Source organism: Cuculus canorus, chromosome 1, assembly GCF_017976375.1.
Source record: "Cuculus canorus isolate bCucCan1 chromosome 1, bCucCan1.pri, whole genome shotgun sequence".
In the NCBI taxonomy this organism is placed as follows: Eukaryota; Metazoa; Chordata; class Aves; order Cuculiformes; family Cuculidae; genus Cuculus; species Cuculus canorus.
Genome location: NC_071401.1, coordinates 16,089,284 through 16,111,344, shown reverse-complemented (window position 1 = coordinate 16,111,344; position 22,061 = coordinate 16,089,284). Strand labels below are relative to the sequence as shown.

The following is a 22,061-nucleotide window of genomic DNA, read 5'->3' as shown; positions in this document are numbered from 1 at the left end:
GGCCAGCTGGTTTGTGCTCATAGGCCAAGTGGCAAGCCAGAAAGAAGAGAATTCTCAGCTACAGGCTTTCCCATGCGGGTAAAAACACATTGCCCTCTTCCTAGATGCTCATTTTCAGCATCTGTAGGAATTTAGGAGCTCCAACACCTGCTGCTTCTGCCAAGATTTCTGAGCAAGTCCTATTGCATGGCTCCGTTAATGACAACTTTACAGTCCTGCAGAAAGACTTGCTTTTTCTCTACTGTTTTTAGCCAGAGGACCTTCTCACACAATTTTTTGCAAAGGAGCACAAAGCAGTATGGTGGTGCACAGTGGGGCAGGAGGAACCACAGCATGATACAAATACTTGCTCTTTCACGCAGCACTGTCTCTCTGTGGCTTTCACCAAAGGAGTAGGATGTGTCACCCAAGGAATATAAAAGCAGATGATACACATGCACTGAAAATTACATCAGCAGTGGAAAAGAGTGCACAAGATCATCCCACTCCCCAGCCCATCTTACTCCCCTGGTGACCTCCAGATCAGTTACCAGCAGCAGAGGCAAGACTTTGATAAAAAGAACGGAAGAGAAGAGGGTAGGCCTTCTGTTTCCCATTATATCAACATTTCTCCCCTTTCATAAACACATAGAATGGCAGCAGCTGTTAAAAGCAACTGCTTATTTAACTGTATTTCACTGAAAATTTACTCTTCCCAAGTTTTCTACTCTCAATTCTATAGTAAACCAATAACAAAGGAATGAGGTTGAAGGACAACGTGTGTCTTCAGGCAGAACTAGTAGAGTTAAAGAAACACTGAGCAGGCTCAGCATTGTGCCCAACTGAAACCTACAGCAAATATTTCAATCCTTTGTTTGAGCAACCCTGTACCAAGTTGTACAGAGCTTCCAAATAGCTCTTTAGCACAGCAGACATCTAGACAGGTTTTTCCCAAATGATGCAGAACATGGGAGCATCTCATCAAGCTCAAGTCTCATCTTCCCCCTCCAGTTCTTGCTCTTCACCCTGCCAAAGCAGGATCTCCTCCCCAACATTTGGCAGCCCATCATTATTTTGAAGCCTTCTCATCCTAAGCTTACTCTTTCTTCCCAGTTTCTGCCCCAGTGTCTGCATAGCAGCATCTTCCACCCATCACATGCAGCAAGAACTGGGCTTACCATCACCACGTCTTTTCTCCTGCTGGCAAAGTACCACGTCCCTCATGGAGCACTCAAACACACTCGCACATCTCCCCTGGAAATTAATTTCCATCTTAGAGAAGGACTAAAGTGGCAGAATGCCACTGTCTTGGACCATCTGTACTCCACCCATGGCTTTGCAGGAACTTCAACCTCTTCAGCACAGAGAGGTCTCTGCTTTCTTCTATCTCTTCCTTGAAGGCTGCTAGTCACAGCCATTTAAAATTAACGCTGAAGTGGTGCCAAGATTAAATTGTTCTTATAAATACCTAATTCACTGCTGAAAATAAAACAATGACACCAACAGGAGGCTGTTTGCAAAGCAGAGCTCATCAGCAGTCCCCAGGCAGGGCCCTAAGGGATTGCAGCCTCTTAGTTTCCATTAAGATCTTCCACAATCATTTCAGCCATTCGCAGTTTTGATGAGAACAGCCAGCTGTGAGCTGGAATGGGGCCAAGCAGTAGTGACAAGGAGAACAAGGCTGTGTCCCAGGTGACAGGACACATGCTGGGGGAAGGCAGGAGACCCCAACTATTCTTATACTGTTTCTTGAGTGACTTCCACCTCTGTGCCATCACCTCTGTCCCTCTGCACAAGCTTGGCAAGAGAATATTATCAAAAACTATTCCTGCACCTTTTTATTTCCTCCATTTCATTCATTTACTGATCCCACTGCCAGGTTTCCTTCTCATCTAGCTAAATCTTATGGTCATTTTGGACCCCCGGGCATTCTTGATCAACCTCCACGAAGTCTACTTTTATGAGAGGCAGGAAGACTACTTACCTTTGAGGGGGGGGCAATAGCATTCTCTTGGCCAACACAACCTCTTGGGCCATCCAGCCACCCAATAAGGACATGCTGCAAAGTTGTTCTCCTGTGTTTTATGCTCTGTTACAGCACAACTGTCCCTGAATCTCTTCCAGGACAACTGGAAATCAGAGAAAGGTGCTGGGAAAGTGGACTTGATGGACCTCTGGCAGTTTCAAACCCAAGAGTAAATCACTTGAGTCCAACTGATGGGCACCAGGGTCACACTGATTTCCCTCTGAGTGAGAAAAAATAAAGTCTCCTCTGGAAAAGGACCCTAATTTTTCACCATCTTTGTCAAGATTAGATAGAGGGCTTCAGATGCCAAAAGAGACCAAGTCAAGCTTCCGTGATTTTAATATAATTTCATGTCTATCTTTTGTTCTCTTCAAACTTCACAAACTTATGCCTTTAGACATGGAATAGGACTAAATGTCTGAATAAACAACAGCAAATTGAATTAACCTGCGCAGATACCAACAATGAAGTCTGCACTGGCGGGAGTACAAATTCCTATTGTCTCTTTAGAGAAGTGAGTTACCCAAGTCAATCTAAAGTGTCTAGCTCCAGCACTAACAGCAACTAGAGAGCCAAGAGAGAAAACATATTTGTTTTGGAATGCAAGCAGAAAAATAGGCTTGTTTTCCCCACCTTTTAGAAAGAACTCAGTAAATGTTCTACCATGATGCTATGTAAGCACTCTTCAGCAAGAGCTAAAACATCTCTATGTTATCAACTCTTTTTGGTCACAAATCTGAAACACAGCACCGTATCAGCTACTATGCAGAAAATCAACTCTATCCCAGGTAAAACCAACAGAAGAGACTCACTGTGACAGCCTGGAAAGGCTCTCCTCCCATATGCATTGATATGTTAAACCACGAGTTCACTAGGCAAGTCTCATCTCTCGCCCAGCATCTTTCAAACTGGTAAAGATTTTGCAAGAGTGGTTACACACCATCTCTGAACTGGAAAGACATTGTCATACCCAAGTGCTCAGGGAAAAGCCCTGGCAAAACCCAAACGACAGAGCTTCCAGTTCTTGTTAGCAAAGCACAAGGTTAGTTCCAAGAGACTATGTCCCAAAAGTCTCCCTTTCTCCCTTCTTTTTCCATGTCTCCCACCTGCTTCCCTTCTCCCTTTCTCCAGATGCAGTTCCATTTCAGTGCTGTTTATAGCCTGAAACACATTTTGCAGATGGTCTGCAGTAAAAACCTTTGACACCTATAAAGCATTATAAATCATAGGGCATGTTAATCACCCAGTCTGAGCCTATAATCCTAACTCAGGCACAACAGTCAATTGGTTTTGCAGACTCCCTCCCACAGGCATTTTGCCTACATCAGGACTAACCAGAGATTTAGCATTCATCAAACATCCTCACCCTGACAGTGTGAGGCTACAACAGGCAGCAAATTATCAAACACTGGCTTTCCTGGGGTTTCAAGGACTTGGGATTTCCCATCCTTCAAACAAGTATTAATGAAGCAGGAAGTATCTTTCACATGGAGCAAGTAGGAATTTAGGGAGGCCACGGTACCTGCAGTCAGTGGCTGACTATTTATATTGAAGAACAGCTCTGAAGGAAAAACACAACTTAAACCCATGTAGGCTGAAACTGTATTTATTGAATAGACTAATTTACAATTCTGCCAGCAGCCTGGCCTTTTGGTCAGGTAGTCATGAATACACTGGTTTTCTGGGGTTGTACCACCATGGTAGGATCTAAAGGTAACCAGCAATGGTCCTCGGTCTTCTGCAGGCTCACCTGTCTAAGCACGCAGTGGCTTCAGCATCAGCCTTGCCCCCTGGCTGGTTCATCCTAGACTCTCTAGGAGCTCTCTGAGGATGCAGGTCTCAACGATAACCAAGCTACTGGCAAGTTAGCCCAGTTTCTGAGGCTAGCCCACCTCTCTGCTCCCTTCCAGTCAACCACAGAACTCCTGCCCAGCCCAAGAGAGGTCCTGCACCTTCATGAAGGCCAAAACATGACATTCCCAGAGAGACTCACTCCCTGCAAAGTCTGCTCTGATGGCATCATGCACAGGAAACTTAATTCCTGCCTGGCTTAGCTGACTACAAACCTGCTTTAGGGAATATGCAATGAAGAGAATGAGATAGACGAGAGAAAAACCACATTATAATATGACAGCACAATGCCCTGTGTAAATTTGGTTCAGCCTTGAAGGTTGGCTGCAGTCACATTTTTTAAGAGCCTCTTTAGAAGACAACCCTGGGAGAAACTGGAATAAATACTATCTTTTCAGCTTCTCCATTGTGGAAGGAAACTTCCATCACTGCTTTTCAGCATTCTAACGTCACTGAGCAAGACAACACTTGAACAGCATCTGTGCTTCCAGGAGAACCCACTGCAACCCCAGACACAAGGAAAGATCTGCATTTTCCCTGACTACCAGGCATCTCCTAGAGCCAAGAGAAATAGATTTCATGAGGGAGCAAGACTGCAAACGTCAACATCACAACTCCTGCAAGGCAGTACAACTTCAATGATGCTAAACCTGAGGGAGTTCAGCAAAACCTGCAGCAGGAGTGGAAGGCTGGATAGGGTGAGATGTCCACGTGCAGTTATGAGCTTCTTAAGCCCCTTCGCTGCACAATCCTCCACTCTGTCATCTCACAACCTCCCTGTAAAACAAAGGGCTCAAAGGTGAAATTAAAGGATGTTTAAGTGATGTGTAAAGCCCTGAAAACAGGGTAGTTTTGCTTTCAACTCCAAGCATTGTGGGAAATGTGGAAAAAAAAATAATAAAAAAAAAAATCAATATTTAGTCCAGCAATTGGATTTTCCTGCATTTAGGATTTTCCTGCACTCCGACATAATTGGAGGCATCCATTCAGTGATTCAGCCCTGAATTACTGCTCATGTCCAACATGCACCACCCAATGCCTTAATGCCCAACTTCAAATCACAAGGCTTCTTTATCAAAATCTCCCATGTCCTCAGGCCCAGAGTCATGAACATTAACAAACCAAAACCACATGATAGAGGCTGAACTCACTCATCTTTTAATAGTGGTTTTCAGCAAAGCAAGCAATTTCTGTGACCAGTGACCTTTGGCCGCTTACGGATTAGCGCTGAAGACCCAGCAAAATCCCAGCTCCAAAGTCTATAGTCACAGAGATATCCTGCCAACGTGTCTTAGATCCTCTGTTCAGGTCATTTAACAGTTCTTGCAAGTGGGAATTATAAAAGTATTTCACCATAAAGTGAATTAGCACGCATATCACAGACACAGCACAGCAATCTATTATGTCAATGGATCACAGCTCCACACTTGTCTTGTCACAAAAGGACCCAAAAAAGCCATCAGAAGCCTCGGTTCAAGGCCACACGATTATTTATTTTTTTTTTTTTAAACCAGTTGGACCATCTCGAATCATTCACGTTTTACTTTAAGGGAATAAATTTTAACACTGAACACCCAATTCATTAGGAAGAGTTTGATATGCCTCATTTATACTGGCTTAAAGCTACACGACCAGCAATAGATACTTTAAAGGCAAGGAGAGGCATTACAAGTATTAAATATTCCTGACCCAACTCTCCTCCAATATCTACACAGTTCAGACATCTTTCATTTATTTAAACAGAGGATTAGAAGATGTGCAATACAAAAACATCATGTCCAAAAGAAAAGTGGCAATGCAGTCACTCCAGTGTTGCTAGCAAGCGTGTTCAGCTGCCCCACAGGCTATGACAAACCCACTGCCTTCACCTCTCCTACCACGTGCCACCCAGGGCACTGGAATGAAGTACTCATTTAAATTAGAGGGCAGTTTAGTTTCTAATGTCCGTTACAGCTTCTCTATTTTTTTTCAGCTAAGTGAGCATCACTCATGTTTAAATGATGCTGCTTGCAGAAAGTACAGGGAGATGTATCTGACTCCAAGCATTTCTGTATCTCTCCGCTGCTCTAAAATATGGTCCAGCAGTCCCCATCTTTTTGCTGTGACTCCAACATGCCCATACCAGAGTGTGTTTTGATAGCTCAGCTGCAGCCAATGCATCCCATAATACACAGCATTTATAAGGTACCAATTACAGCGCTGTGAGAAAAAATTGGGGAGTAGCTAGGCTTCTTGCTGGGTTACTCTAACTGCTCTGTGCAACCACTTGTCAGGCAGGGGTAGAGAGATGCATCAGCGAAAGAATCTTCTGCCTTAAAGATGTCTGTAACTGGTCAGTGCACTAAGAGATCACCTTCGTATTATCCAGATTTAAAAAAAACTCCAAAGCTAACACATGTGTCCAGTAAGTCTTGCACTGCAGTATCCTGGATGGAACACAGCATCAGGAGGCAACAGATCCATCAAAATTTTTCTTCTCTCAGTGCCAAGATCTGGATAACTGTCACAGAATCATTGGCATAGTCATAAACACCCAAGGAAGAAACTTAGAGAGAAACCACAAGAAAAATGATCAGGGTGAACATCTCTCAACCTAAAGCAGAGTACCCAAGGTAATTTTTGGTTGCTGTTATGGCAACAGACAACTTCCAAGTCTCAGATTAGCTTTTCCAGCACAAGGCTGCAGCTTCCTCCCATCTCTTCCATCAGCTGCCCCTAGATGTCCTCAAGCTATGGCACCATCTCTCTCTCTACAGAGGTTCACTCCAGTAAGAGGTCAGAAATCAGTGCCCTCACAGCCACCTGTCTGAGCCTTTAAAGTTCCCTCCCTCAGCAGTGCTTACCTTCAGGAGCTTCAAGGCATTAACTGTATCTGCTCTCAGCCTTTCTTTCCCCAGGCTGAGCATGGCAAGTTTGAAGTCATTGCTTTCCAAGTGCTTTCTAGGAAAGGTTTGGCTAAACTCCCTGATAACTTGTAATTGATTTCCTGGGGAGCAGAGGAAGCCTAGACTTCTGGTCTTGTCTGGAAACCAAAGATAAAAGGAAAAAAAAAAAAACAAAACCAAAAAAAACAACACAAAACAAACAAAACCACCAAACCACAAGAGCCATCTCCTCTGGTTGCTGCTGGAGTAAGGAAAAGAGAAACAGATTTCTTGAATATCAGAAATAGGACAAGTCCAGTTTTTTCCTGGCTCATCTGAGGATTTTTAAAGGGTTTGAAAATCCCTTTTATCCCTATATACTTTCCTGACTTTAAGGTGTTCCTGTTTTTCTTCCCCTATCCCCTGCTAAACAGCCTCCTTTTCCCGCACAGAGAGCACTTGGCCATCAGTCCTCAAATCTACTTGTCAACATAGACTACAGACATACCAATTATTCAACCCTGTTTTAAGCTGTTAATTCAAGGTTGACTTTCACCGCAACACAGCATGAAAACTGAGGGTGGTAGAGGTCCATCCTTACAACATTCTTTTGGTTTGCTATTCTGTCTTATTGGATCACCACTTGCCACTTCAGGACTTTCTGGTGCATCTGAAGTGAGTTTTTTTAGGCAAACAACGTACTGAAATTCAGTGACGCTGAGCTCACCTTCCTCAATTGCACTTTAAGGCAAGACACACAGTGGCTTCAAGGACAGGAAAACCAGCATCCGCTACCCTCCTGTAAAGGTACAAGAGCAAACAGGAGAAAGGAGGAATGATGGGCACCAGCAATGTAATTTTTCACCCAAATAATTAATACAATACATAAAGCAAAAACAGTTGGAGGGAGCACACCTGGCAGCTATTACAAGGAAATGCCACAAACTGAACAAAACTCCAGAGGCCCATAATGCTGGAAAAGTCACAAGGCACCTTTGTGTATCTGAGGGTGTCTGGCCTGAACATTTATCACAGGGAGCTCGCACGTGGATCACTTCATAGTTTCTGAATAAAGTAGTAACAACAAAGTCTTAGAACTTTTGTAAGCCATTGCTATATGAGCTAATCAATCACCTAGAAAAAGGTCAGCCCTGCTCAGGGGCCACCTATGATATTACCCAGAGCCTGAACTTGCAGGCAGCCAATCTAAAGCTGCAGAGAACATAACCAAGACGCACCAAGTTAGCTGTGATTCCTGGTGGCATCAGCCAGTGTCACAGGAGATACTGTTGCTAGTTCCTCACCTCCAAACCAAAGAGCAACAGTCCCATCAGGAAGCTCCTAAGTGTATTCATGGGTACTGGGCAGAAGCATCCATATTAAGATTCCCGGGATTCAAAAATCCATCAACAGTAGCCACCACTAAGTCATCTCAATGGCTTGACTTCCGTGCACCAGTTTACCCAGCTACAGAAGAAAAACACAACAAGCTGGCAGGAAGATTTACGCCACTTCACACGCTAAACATAGGAGATTGTGTTGATTACAGGCTTTGGTATTTTGCCTGAATACTAGCAATTCCATTTATTAACAGTGGAATATTATACTGGGGAGGGAAGGGAGGTACCTAGAGATTGCTGAGCAAGAATTCTCAGTTCCCCACCACTTTAACATACCCATCTGCTGCAGAGACCTCGGGTCAGGGAGGTTGAGGCACTTTGCCAAGGCCTATTAAGTTTTTATTACACTAAATCAAAGCAGCCCCAGGAAGGTGTTCCTAACATTTCTCAATATTTTCCCTAGCAAAAGGTATAAAGCTCGTTTGTCAAGAGGGATGCTGGATGAAGCAACATTCTTCGCCCAAGGTGCTTCCAAGAAGTCTGTAATACCTAGCTAGTGCCGCCCTTTTATTGATCAGGTACCAAAAGACCCTCAAATTGTGATCCATCAGCGCATAACACGGCAGCTCCTGAACTCCACAAGCCGTGGAGCATCTGCTGTTGGGTCAGAAGAGCTGACACACTACAAGGCATCGCTCCCAGGCTTAACAGCTTCTCACTTATGGGAGCAGCAATCCTACAAACCAACAGCAACAAAGGAACATACCTGCTATATTTATTGAGATTAATGTCAGAAGAGGGTGAAAGCATAAAGAGAAAGATCACAGCAGTTACTGACGGGACCAGAGGAACCATGTACCAGCTGAAGAAAAGACAACTTGTAAGGACACATGTTCAGAGAAAGGACAACAAAAAAAGCAAGGGTATTTGCTGGCACATATAAGTGGAGTCTAAATACAGCAGTGGGGAAATGCCTCCCAACGGCAGCACCAGAAGCAAGGGCTGCAAGAGTAGCTCTCCCAACACGAGAAGCTGCTGGGTGCAGGCAGTCAGCATTTTCATCTCTTGGACCAGGTTCCATTGGCAACTGATGGGGATCTCTGAGAAAGGAAGAGGGCAATGCTTTATATGTGCAAAAGTGAATTTTAAAAATGAGATTTCTGTGAGGCACAGGGACTTTAAACAGGCTATGTTTATATAGCTCTACAAAGAGAGAGAGCTCTACAAAGCCACACTGAAAGACAAGAGGGACTTTTTTTTTTTTTAAGCTGGACTCCGAACAAGTTGTGTTTTTAAGGACAAAAATTCCATTGTTTTTATACCCCAAATCCAACCCTGCAAACCCATGTTGCATTGACCATCAGTCCTGACCACCCCCAAAGCATTTGAAAACATCCACTCCTGACTTTTAATGTGCATCTCATTAGCTCCAGTTTCACTATCTTTCCAGGTTCTTAACCAGGACGTGGTCTATTAAATGCTCAAGTTAACACTTGTGGGATTAGAGCACTCAAAAAGCAGTAGGATTTTTGTGTGCGTGGAATACCATCACTAACACTGTTCCTTTCACTCAGCTACTCAGCAGTGTTTATAGGAGAAATAGGAGGAAAAGTGATTGTACACATACCATGAAGCACACAATTCATAGAAAGCTCATGAACAGGCCTGCATTTAAATGCTGCAGGTGACAATGAGGAGCAGAAATCACAGGGATCTTGCAATTTCAGTCATTTGGGATCCAAAGCTGTCAATTTTGAATTTTTTGCCAGGTGATGAGGTGCTTTCATGCTGCATGTAACCAAAGCAGGCATCTACCCCTACCTATTCTTGGCAATTTTCTGGAGGAAAAGACGGTTTTGTTAACCTAAGAATCTTCCAGAGAAAATGGAGGAAACAAGAAGAGTTCCCAGTTACATTTTGTCTGCCACAGCTTGTATCTCAGAAGAGTTCATGCCTGGGAAGTACAGTATCAGCTAAGCCTCCCACTAAGTGAGGAAGTCAAAGCCCTTTGTAAACGGTTATACTATTTTATCCTGTTTGACAGGAAACTAAATAACAGAAATAAACATCCCAAGATTTTTCAATGCATAGCAGCTGGAAAAAAAAAAAAATCTAAATCAACCCACAAACCATCAGGCAGTGACTTCTTATGTTTGTGGGATAAATTAAAAAAGAAACAAAAAAACCCAAACCCTTATCATTGCAGTTTACTTCTGCAGAGTATCTCTTTCCCCACTCCCATCTAGGATGATTTCCCCAGTGTGATATTTGCTGCATACAGACAACATGGTTTTGGAAGCAATGAAAAAACCTGAACAAAAGCAGCCAACAGATTTAACTTCATATTTATACCATGCAACCCATCAGCATCTCCCACGTGGATACTGATCCTGCAACATCTCTGGATGGATTTTAAAAAATGCTGCAGCCAGCCCTAAACTCTACCCCAGGAGCAAGCGCTATCCTAGTGTTGTAATACCCAGCAGCAGTTCATTTCAGGTGAAGCACACAAGCTGTGCACAAAGCATTGTGTTTATACACTGCAATTTGCAGTGATGCACTCTGTTTAATTGCTGGCAATCCATCTACAGGATCATCGTATCTGGGAGCTACTTTGGAAGCTGCCACCTGAACTTCAGACCTTAAAAAGCACGTATGGCAACTGCAAGTTAAAGCTTATTTACCCACAGTTTCTATGTTCAGGGCGATAGACTCCTGTTTAGGTAATGCACTGACTTCATAAGAACGTCCTTATTGAACACTGATGAACAAGATGTAGTTAGATCAGAAATTGCTTCCTCACACCAGCTAGAGATTATAACGGTCAAAATCTCAGCAAGATCATCTCTCTTCTTTTATATGCCCTTCATTAAAAAAACATTAAGAAGTTAAAAACCACGAAAGGAGATCTTGTCATTAAAGCTGAAGGCACACAATAGAAAAAGAAATTTTTCAGCTGTTCAAAATTTTTAAAGGAGACCAAGTGTGCAGGTTGAGTGCAGCCTTCTCCATTCTCAAAAGGTAAGAGGAAAGCAGGAAAATTACAATTCTAGCAAGCAGTCTCCCCCAAAAAAACCACTTAGAATTCAAGCTTACAATTAAAATCCCCATTTTCATGTAAATTTTCAATGTGCAGTGGAAAGTCTGATCTGCATACATTTGGGGGGCGGGGGGGGAAGAGGAATCATTAAAACTCTGGCCTTTGAGCTGCCACACAATTCAGAAAACAAACATCCACAGTCATTAACAGAAAATTTATGACACACTTCACCAGGTTGGGTTGTAACCCAAATTTACGTGAAGGCTTTTTATTCTAGAAAGTTTGATCTTTTCAAAAGAAAGCAGATAGTATGGGCTACAACGTGGTTATCTGCCTAAGAAAAGTTGCTCTTAGAATACGTGCCTCGCTTGCTGATAATTAAAGAGTATAAACAGAAGGTGCACTGTCTCTCAATGTCTATATTATCAATCAAAATATGAAGCAGCACTGGTCCCAGTATGGTCCCCTGAGGGACGCCACTTGTTATGGATCTCCTCTGGACATTGAGCCATTGACCACTACTTTCGGAATGGGACCACTCAGCCAGTTCCTTATCCTCCAAACAGTCCACACATCAGATCCATATATCTCCAATTTAGAGAGAAGGATCATCAACTGGAGACAATTAGTATATGTAAAACTTTCTATCTGCATCCAATATCTTGGGATCTTGGCAAGTTTTTCCCACCCACACTAAAAGTCCACTCATACAGACCAGAGATCACTAGACCCCAATTCTGGGAGCACCTTGTATTTTGGGGTGAGTCTATCACTGCTTCAGAACTTCACTCAACTGCAGAGATTGGAGTTTTTTGTACAAGCAGTCCTGAATTTGAGTGATACTATGAAATGCTCTCCCACACAAAAAGAAAGAGGTTTCTCATTCTTCTCTTACGCATATCCTAGAGTTTCCACCCATTCTCTGCAGTATTCAAGCATGTTCAAATAGACTAGTCTAACAGAGGACAATTGCTGTTGTTCACACTTCTTCCAAATACAGTGTTACAATCTCTCATTCCAGTACTAACACCTGCAAGGCACTTTCACAGCAAGATGGGAACAGATTCTTCATGCCGTGGTTTCGCATAGCCTGCAGATAATTTTAGATTTTCCTCTTTTGCCCCTGCAAGAGCAAAGTTATCTCCGTTTCTCTGTTCAACATAGTGAAAGTTGAGGCCTCATGTAGACCTTATTAAGACCAACTCAGAAACTAGACATATTTAAGCTCTATACAGGTGCTTTAAGCACAACAAATTCCTTTCTAGCACTAGAAAAACAACTGGAATTCCAAGAAGAACTAGAAGGCTGCCACTGGTATTTTTTTGTAAAATAAATCAGTGCAAGCAGAACCAGATTTCACTGAAAAAAATTAAGTCAGTAGCAATTCTCCTATGGAGTTTTTAGCTAAAATGCGTAGTATTCTGGTTCATAAGGCATGAGGAATTAGGTATTTTCAGTATTTATGTTAGTACATACACGTATGCCAAGACATTACATCTCGTTGTTTTCCTGACAGTCTTAAAAACCCACCTACACCCTCTGCTATGGATACGTCCGGGTATTTGCTCAAAGGAAACTTCTGCTGGCTCAGAAGCGGTAACTCAGACTAGAGCTGGCCAGACTGAAAGAAGAGGAAAAACAGCATAAACATTTCTACTTTGCAAAAGGAAATTTGTTTTATGCTGCAGAAACGCAAGCCATGACTTTTCAATTCACATGGGAGCTCCAGCCAAGCTGCACCACTAACAATCAATGCAATTCAGAACCAGCAGCATTTTTGGCACAGGATCTGCCACCTAGAAGTGTTTTCTCCTTAACAACCTCTTTTCCAGAGGAAAAGTACTCCACAGCCAGGAAGATCCCTGCTTATAGACTTAAAAAACAAAACAGAAGAGCAGCTAACTGGCACTAGAGCAAAACTAACCCCTCCAAAAGCAGCAAAAGAATCTCCTGGGATCATTGCCAGGAGAAATGAGATTTACATTTTGTGGGTTTTTCTTTCAAGTAGTAAGCACACTAAGGGGAAAAAAAAAAAATCATCCAGACAACACGAGAGCTCAAAACAGTAATACACTATAACCATTAGTCAGAAGACACAATAGGGCAGCTTTCATAGCAGTTTTTCTACATTTCTTCCCATAAACACATCAGCTCTCACAAGACCCCATCTTCATACAAGTCCAGCCCTGCTGCCTGGCTTCCCTCTGCCACAGCTCTATAAAAATGCATTTATCCAGGGGAGGAAAAAGTCACCTCTAACAGCTCCCATTTATCCTCAGCTAGTTCTCTTTCTGCTGCCTTTCCCTACCTATGAATTTTTCTGACATGCACAGAAGCTAGAGCCTACACAGAAACACTGTTCATACATATTCAGCAAAAGAAACACAGGCACACTAGTGACACAGCAAGGAGCAAAACAGAAGCCTCCTCCAGAGTAAAATATGGACAGATTTGGCCAAATCCATACCAAATCCCATTGAGCACTGTAACCAGCTAACCAAACCCAAGTTCTATGTCAACCACATGGTGAGGACTTCTCACAGACCTCCAAGCCATGGGGCCAGTGGTTCCCACTGCCTATCCAAGCCAACAAAAAAAATGAAAAATAAAGTAAAATATTCAGCATTTTCAACCAAGACCCACATACATCTGTAATCCGAAGTCACTGGGAAAAGGCAACATGGTCAACTACCCACCTTGGTGGTGTCATCATGTGACCGCTGGTATCGTTTCCAGCGGCAGCCGTAGATCCCTGTCAGACAGGACAAACATAGCTGTGGCTCATAGTACTGCAGCGGTTGGTGTTTAACCATGCTCCTTCCAGCCCCTCAGGAAAGCAGTATCAGAAATCCATCAGGTCCTGGGAGCGCCCTTCAGCAAAAGAAGAAGAGAAGAGAGGGGAAAAAAGGAAATTAAAAATGCAAGCAATATTTCAAAACATTAACAATTTAATAATTAACCATGTCCTCTGGCTATTAAGAATGTAGGAATGATAATCAGATCTATTCCCAGCCCTGCCAACATCTCCGGCTTGTTACTCAACAAGACTGAGAAGTTTAATTAGTTTGCAAGTTTTATTTCCTTATGCAGTTTCTCCCACACCACTAAAACCCAAATATCTTCATAGGAGTTATACAAGGACAAGAATAGTAGACACTATTTGGAGTCCAGGTGATTAGATTTTTATGAATGACTGAAATGTAAAGAAGCATACCCTCCACAACCACAATCTTAAAATTGATTCAGAGACCTCTGCAAAGTTGAAACACAGCCAAGCTAAATAAGTTTATCTTGAGCATCCTATGGAGCCTGCAAAACAGTCTCTGATGAAAAGCTAACGCTTCTTTGCATGCTGGAAGAAGCAGATATTACCCTCTCACTTTATAGGCACCTCCAACGGGCATTCACAGGAACGCAGAGCTAGTTACAGCCCTCACCCAGAAGAAAGACCCCCTCTTGACAAAACTGCATTCACTCCCAAAGGACCAGGAGTGACTGATGCAACTGCTCTACTTACTATGTGTGGGAACATCACTGTTACAAAGGAAAGTGCTCTGTTCCATCAACTGCATAGTTTGTGCGTCACAGGGCTTTAATATATATATTTATATACTCACTTTTGTCTCTAGTGAGATTCATATCAAGAACAGACCAAGTTCAGTTGCTTGTTCTTACTAATTCATAAAGTCAGTGTTCAGAGATGGGAACCTCAAAGCAAATATTTGCCAGTCTGGTGGCATCATGCTGCTCTCAGTTGTACTTAACTCCTACCAGGGGTTTTCCACAGGTTGCTGGTGCACAAGTATACACCCACAGCCCCACACATTGCTGTTGCATGGATAGTCAGTGAACTACGAATGATGCTTAAGTTGAGCTTGCAAAGTGCTTGACTACCTTTCCAAAGCATGCATGGTATGTGGCCAGTAAGGAAATCTCACCCTCTCCAGGGCAAACACTTCATTTCTTACACACAGGATCCCCAGTGCTCAGGTCTTCCAAAAAGCTATGACAGCTATGAGAAGCAACATACTCACTGCATCAGCAATGCATAACAGGGCTTAAGGAGGTAACCTAGCCATCTAAGAGCCTTTTTCATTGCCATGTCCCATGGAAGGAAACCTCCAAGAATTGGGTTGACTGTATTTTTTATCATAGCTGATGTGTAAGAGGATTCTGCAAGCATTGCAAACACTGTGGCGGAGTCTAGAAAGGTTGAGGACGCAGACAGCTCAGCCTTTCTGGATTCTGTCCTTCTTTATGTCCATTTACACTCTGTGGCCCATGCTGACAGCCTAGGACAACCCTGTCATGGTTTTCCCTAATCAGAATTCAGCATCCAGGAGGGAGACAGATCTTGTTAGCTGGATAATGTAGTTTCAAAGCCCACCAGATTGTCACTATGCTGTCTCCAGAGCCCCCAAGCCATAGGTCCTTTGTCTTCCTCTTATATAGACAGAAAATGTAGCTTTGTCCTTCCAGCAAACCTCCCTATGATGCTCTGAGCCCTGCTCGAAGCATTGACCCCAGCAGAGGACATGAGATGTGCAAGGCTTGCACATCAGTTCAGAGCTGGCACGGAACCCCACGTGGTTTTGTCCATCCCCTCAGGGACAACACGTAGGACAGAGGCACAAACGCATCCAGTCTGAAATGGGAGCTATTTGCTGACCCTGTCACCCCCTGCTCTCCCAGCTCATCTGCCCCTAAGCGCTGCTGTACCACCTCCATGGCCTCGTGCTTGAGGTCACCTCCCTGTCTGCATTTCATCCTTTCTCATGCTATTTATAAAGCTCAGCATTAGTCACTGCACAAGTTGCCTCTTATCTTCAGCTTTTGTGTGCTTCAAGATTGCCCCTACAAAACAAGCTTCTCAGTCTGCCTCCCTCATGTGCCGGCAGCACACTGCAGGCAGAAACAACTGTCAGTTTAGAACAGGACAGAAATGCTGAGGACATGTGAAGTTAGATGCTATTTAAGGGTCTTGGACAAAGCCATAATCTCTGCCCTGAAGATCCTAAGCAGCAAGTGACGTACAAGATGTTGTGGGACACAGGCAGGACATTAAAATTATGCACAGCCTATTAACTACTCCACTGCCAAGCCCCATATTATCATCCTGAAAACCTAGCAAGCTAAAGTCATTACAATAAATCCTTCATGAATTAATCTTCAAGAGACTGCATCTCTTCCTGCTTTAGTCATGCAAGGCAAGAGGGCACAGACCATCTCTATCTTTAAAAGCTTTGACAACATATTTGATTTTCTGTATCTTACAAGAATTTCACTGTGAAGTCAAACACAAGTGGTACACTTGAGCATTTCATCACTCAACTCTTCTGGGAAGCCCCTAGCTGTTCTCCAGCCCCGACACCTGAAGCAGTGGTGCTGTACACCAGCCACTGGCACACAAGAGTGCCAAAGCTGGCAAACCCTGACTTCTCAAATAGGAATCCAATGCATTTGAAGTGTAAGGAGCCTGGGAACAGAAACTACCCTTCAGAAATAATATAACTCTTGTTATAGATCCATCATTCGGTTAAAGTTGAAGCTCAAGCAATTAACACTAAGTCCTTAGATGAAACTTCAAAGCACAACTCACAGCAAGCAACTGATAAGGCTGGGAAAAGAATAGGGCGGGCTTGGACAAGCCTCACAAGTTAGCAGGTAGACGAGCTCCCATCTCAGAGCTGTCACCAGGATCCCCAATTCAACTTGTTCAAGATACAAACATCACTCATGACTGCATATCCAAAGCCATCAGTTAAAGGTATGAACTTAATTACGAAACCGTATAGTAGAGGCACCTAAACCTTTTCAAACAGCATTGCTCTGCTTAGGTACAAGTGCACTTCAGAGACTGAGAGGGACCATCAATCAACCCTTCTCCCTGAAGAAACTCCTACCAGGAACTCCAAGTCAGGGTAGATGCAAAAGCTCTGATTTTACTGTCCATCTCCAAAGAGCATCCACCAGTCTCCCACAGCAGCACTTAATCCAGCATTTCCCAATGTCCTGGCAGAGTAAAACACACAAGTGTCTTCAGTGCAAAGAGGCAGCCCAAAAACACACCTGTTCCCCACCATCATTACCAGAAGGCACTGCTGGAAGGCTTTAAGAACAGCAGAACCCACTAAAAACAACCAAGAGGATAAAAATAGATTTTTCTTGGAAGAGAGCAACAACAGAAGATATAGCTGAGAAGGCTCCTACCCTGGTCCTCTCATTGAACCATAGCGTGGGCAGATGCTATAGAAGCTGCTTTCCACAAACACTGTCAGGAGAAGCATGAAGAGAAGAAATCCAATAGGAGTTAAAAAAAGTCATTCTTAAATGCAGTTGAATTGCACAAAGTACAACCTACAAGCCTAAACCCATTGCCTCTTTCTCCATGAACACCATGAAGAGACACAACAGAAGCCCCACAACACAAAGGAAAAAACAAAACACGGCACCCATCCTCCACACCGACACCCAAGTAGTAACAGGAGATGCAGGAAGAGACTGAAGTACAGCAAGCAAGATGTTGCTTCACAGAAACCACACTGATACCATCTGTCTGGAGATCTTGGCCTGCCCAAGATCATGAACTGAATACTTACTTTCTCCTGCTTCCAGAAAAGGATTTAATGGAGAGAAGGAGAAAGTCCATACCTTACAATCACTGTTCCCATGACATCTACAGCTTTGAGGTGGAGAAAGGAGGCTATGAATGATTCAAACCTCTGCTGGTTAGCATTACATACAGAAATGAAAACAGGAAGCAAGACAACACACATTAATTATTCAAATTCAGCAACATGCGCCATACGGGGGAGGGAAGAAGGCATGAAATAGAAAACAAACCCACACAAGCTATCAACCTTGACTTTAAAGATGCATCTTCTGCCAATGGCTACTAACTTCTTGGAGCAGAAGAAATGACTTTACCATCTAGCTTGCCCAAAACAGGGGAGCAGAGTAGAGTCCATCTGCCAATACAGCAGGAGCATTTTCTGAAGGCTCCAGGATGCCTAATTAGCACACATTGCATTCCTGAGACACTGGACCATAGGTATCCGTTACAGCCTGTGATACATTATTCCTTTCCAAACAGCTTGGGGGAGGGGTGGGGGGTGGGAAGAAGGAAAAGGGAGAATTCAAGCTGCAAATTTAAAAGGGACACTCTCTGGGGAGATCTGGCCTAAAAATTTGGAATTTTTTGTCTGTACAAGTTAACTCCTCCATCCCTGTAGCTTTAGAGCAATACTCAGAAATCTGACGTGGTGAGGGAACGGAGCAATCAGGACCAATTGTTAAACCATCTCAATGCTATCATTTTAGCAAAGGGAAGAGCAACAGCACGAGTCCTAAAGTGCAATAAGTAAGTAGTGTGAATTAAGCCATGGAATAGCAGGTTTATTAGCATCTAACCCCTTCACAAGACTTGGTACAGTCCAAGCCTTCCCTTCTAATTCCCCCTCAAGTTTGTTTTTTTTCTTATCAACCCAGTTTCACACAAGTCACACTGATGTCATTTGGCATCTTGGGAAAAATCTTTTAATAGCCCAGAGACAAGCAGCTTACCACACATCCAGCGACTCTGCAGACAGCGCTATTCCGAATACCCATGTGGTTTGGTTAGAGTGGTTGTGAGGAAGCTGGTGGGAAGAGATGAGAACTATGGGGTCCTGCCTGCTCTACCTTGACCTGCTACCTCCAGCCTTCTTCCAAATCATAGAATGGTTTGAATTGGAAGGGACCTTAAAGATCATCTAATTCCAACATCCCTGCCATGGGCAGGGACACCTCCCACTAGGTCAGGCTGCCCAGTGCCCCATCCAACCTGGCCTTGAAAACTTCCAGGGCCTCTAGAGTTTGGTTCAGTACAATAAGCACATGACTTCTTGCTTGAGCCTGCCAAGGGCTCCTAAATTGGATAAGCATATCCAAGAAAGAACTGATGGATAGCCAAGAATGCTTCATTAATGCTTATGAATCCTAACGTCTAAGGAGATGCTGGAGTATGCAAACCCAAGCACTTGGGGAGAGGAGGAAACCCGTGGTCTTCTACAAAATCTCCATCCGTCAAGATGTAGCTGGAAAGACTGAGCAAATGGAAAGCATAGAATTTACAGGAGAAGGCTCCCATGGTTTCAGGGAGGCCCACGTGTCTGGAGAGCAAGTGGGGCAGCAGAGAAATGCTGTCACAGTCACGGCCGTACCTCCATGTATTCCACCCATATTTGGAGAGACCAGAAGACCATCACAGCAGTCTCAAAAGCCAAGCAGGCCTCAAGCACACAAGGTGCAATCCCCCAAAAATCAGACCCAGGGAAACTTGCCCCACTTACAGTGCAAATAAATGCAGAAAACAGACTCTGGGGCTGAGATGTATTTTTTTTTAGCTCCATCTCTTAAGACTTCTATCAAGCTAGTTACACTTAATTACCTATAGCAATTAGGTGGGAACATGACTGATAAGCAATTATTCCTATTGATATTCTTGTAAGCCAATTTGTCAATTGTTTCCCTAATTATACTGGAAAATCCTGAATTTCCTTAAATACTTTAAACAATAGAAGTTAAGCTTTTACCGAACAAACCTTTCAGTTCTACAGAAAAAAAAAAATAATAAATCCCTTCTATTGGCCAGCTAGGACTGAAATGATTTCACACATTACGAGGAACTGATATAAATTCTTGTGACTTTCACGGACACTTCATGGTTTTCATAGCAAGCTTTTCTTTAATACACTGAACAAAGTAATGCAATTTCGCTTTTCCCGACTTGAAAGATAGAAATAGAAGAAGGGATAATATCCCCATCTGTTTAATAACGGAACAGAACAGCTCTTAAAGAGGGATGTTTACTACACCCATTCCCACAGGAGGAAATCTATATGCACACACACGGTGCACAGTACTTTCCACATTTTGTTGGCCCAGACCCAGAACATCTCGACTTGCAAGATAGAGATTTAATTTCAAGGCAGGAACAGCAAGAGAACACCCCAAAGCCATGAACAGCCTCAACTGCTGAGATGATACTTTTCGGTGGTGGATGGTGCCCTAAGCAAGGGCTGTGATGACCTGACCCCCTGGATTGCTCAAGACCTCCTGATGACCTAGTAGGGTTAGTTTTCCCCAACACATCATTTATGCCCTAATCTGGAAACTGGGTTGACTCAGAGATCTCCCACTCACTTTTCCCAGGCTACAAACATTCAGTTTTCTATAGATAACACTGAAGAGTCCCTGCACAAATAAAAGCAGCAGATGCGTTAAAATGCCAATTACCATGTAAAATTTTTCTCTGGCATACAACAACAAAAAAAGAATCTGAAGGAAAGTGTTCCTTGCCATGTGCATTTATGCAACTAAGTGGAATCTTTTGGGCAAGAATTGAGGCAGGAAAACACACTGGCAAAACATACTTGCCCTAAAAGTGGAATGCTGCTGCCCCAATGACTGAAAATAGGTCAGTAAAAAAAGACTTGAAAGAGAGGTCTACAGGCTTTACCTTGATCTATCGGAGAAGTCCCATACCTCTGAACAGGAGCACTACTGTCTCCCTCAGGCCTGCTGATGCCAAAGTCCTATCACTACATCCTAACCCGCGGCAACAGCCTGCAAAGGCACTTCGATTCATAAAGTGGCAAGAGATGACCCAAATAGTCAGGATCTGGCTGATGTGTAGCCCGTACGGGTCTGACCTGTTGTTTATTATTCTTATTTTTAAAAAAAAATATTAACACTTTGAAACTAGGGCATCATGTAGTTTGGGGGCAGTACACTTCCAGTTAATGAGAATTCAGACTTCAAAAGATAAACACTTCAAAGGGATTACAAAAGAAAAACTTAGACTTTAATCTCACTAAATAAATAAGCACAGTACATGCTAACGCCCTCTGCAATCTAGCTTCTTAACGTTTTCAACAAACTAAGGGCATATTAGGTGCCTAGCATTTATTTTAAAAGGTTGAAGAAGCAGAACAGGACACCAGAAAAACCTGTACAAAGCTTACTGCAGAGCAACAACCAAATGCAATCTCTGCTTTCCGCACAAGACTTTGCAACAAAATCTTGCAAGTCAAGGACTCAGCACAGCTCTGACAACCCATTATCTGCTACAGTCTAAGCTGTTGAGAAGAGCCAGGCAGGTTCTCCCCTTCCCCCAAGCTGGGAAACAAACAACATCAGCTACACAGATCTTTTGAGCGTTAGTAGGGCTGGGCTGCATTTTGGTCTGTGGTGGCAGTGGTGGTGATCACACATTGCCTGACTTTGGCTTGGCACATCATAGTAGAATCCTGCCCTACAAACATGCCGTCAAGGAGATGGGATCACAGCATGTGGCGAACACTGTCAGCAAGAAAATTCCCAATTTATATTTCTAAAGAACATTTTGCACCTGTACATCCTCAAAAGACCGCAAGAATAAGGTTCTGCAGTAAACCCAGGATCTAGCTATGACTTCCAAGACGAAGACCAACTACTTTTTTTTCTCTTGGCAAAGCCCACTAGGACAAGGCACAAACAATCCATTTCATGGCCAGTTCAAATTCTTCTTAGAGAGATATTCAGAAATGGAAAGCTGGCTGATAACAGAGAATTGACAAAGACATGCAAGAAACCCTAAGAGCTGTGCCTGCCTGTTTTATAAGTGACTGTTCACTGGAAACCAGTGCAACTAGTTCAAAGGAGTTCTGCTTCACACTCAGAAATTAGAAAGCCAACAGGAAGTTGAATGAAGACAGAAAAGCAATGAGGACACTCCACATACTTACCTGGGATGTTGTCTTGCCTAGACAGCTCCAGAATCGAAGAAACAGGAAGTAATGCAGACCAAAGTCACTTCGGACAATGAAATAGCAGGTGATAAAATAAGGTCCATCCAACATCTCCCAGACTTCCCTAGTTGTAAATGTCCAAATAGAGTACATGTAGTTTGCTTTGGAGTTTAAGGATTGATTTTCTAAAGC

At 43.2% G+C, this 22,061-nt stretch overlaps 1 protein-coding gene across 6 annotated transcripts in view; it reads right to left on the bottom strand.

Moving 5' to 3' along the window:
* The window catches only part of GDPD5 (glycerophosphodiester phosphodiesterase domain containing 5), a 170,249-nt gene that overhangs the window by 97,098 nt on the left and 51,090 nt on the right, over window positions 1-22,061 (bottom strand). For 4 of the 6 annotated variants that reach the window (XM_054059630.1, XM_009566417.2, XM_054059638.1 and 1 more), the window contains exon 2: window positions 13,797-13,971. In XM_054059630.1, the coding sequence (XP_053915605.1) occupies window positions 13,797-13,913 (117 nt within the window). In that variant the 5' untranslated portion in view covers window positions 13,914-13,971. Of the gene's footprint in view, window positions 1-13,796; window positions 13,972-17,751; window positions 17,836-22,061 lie in introns of those variants that run through there. The other 2 variants (XM_054059649.1, XM_054059671.1) reach the window with 2 other exon arrangements.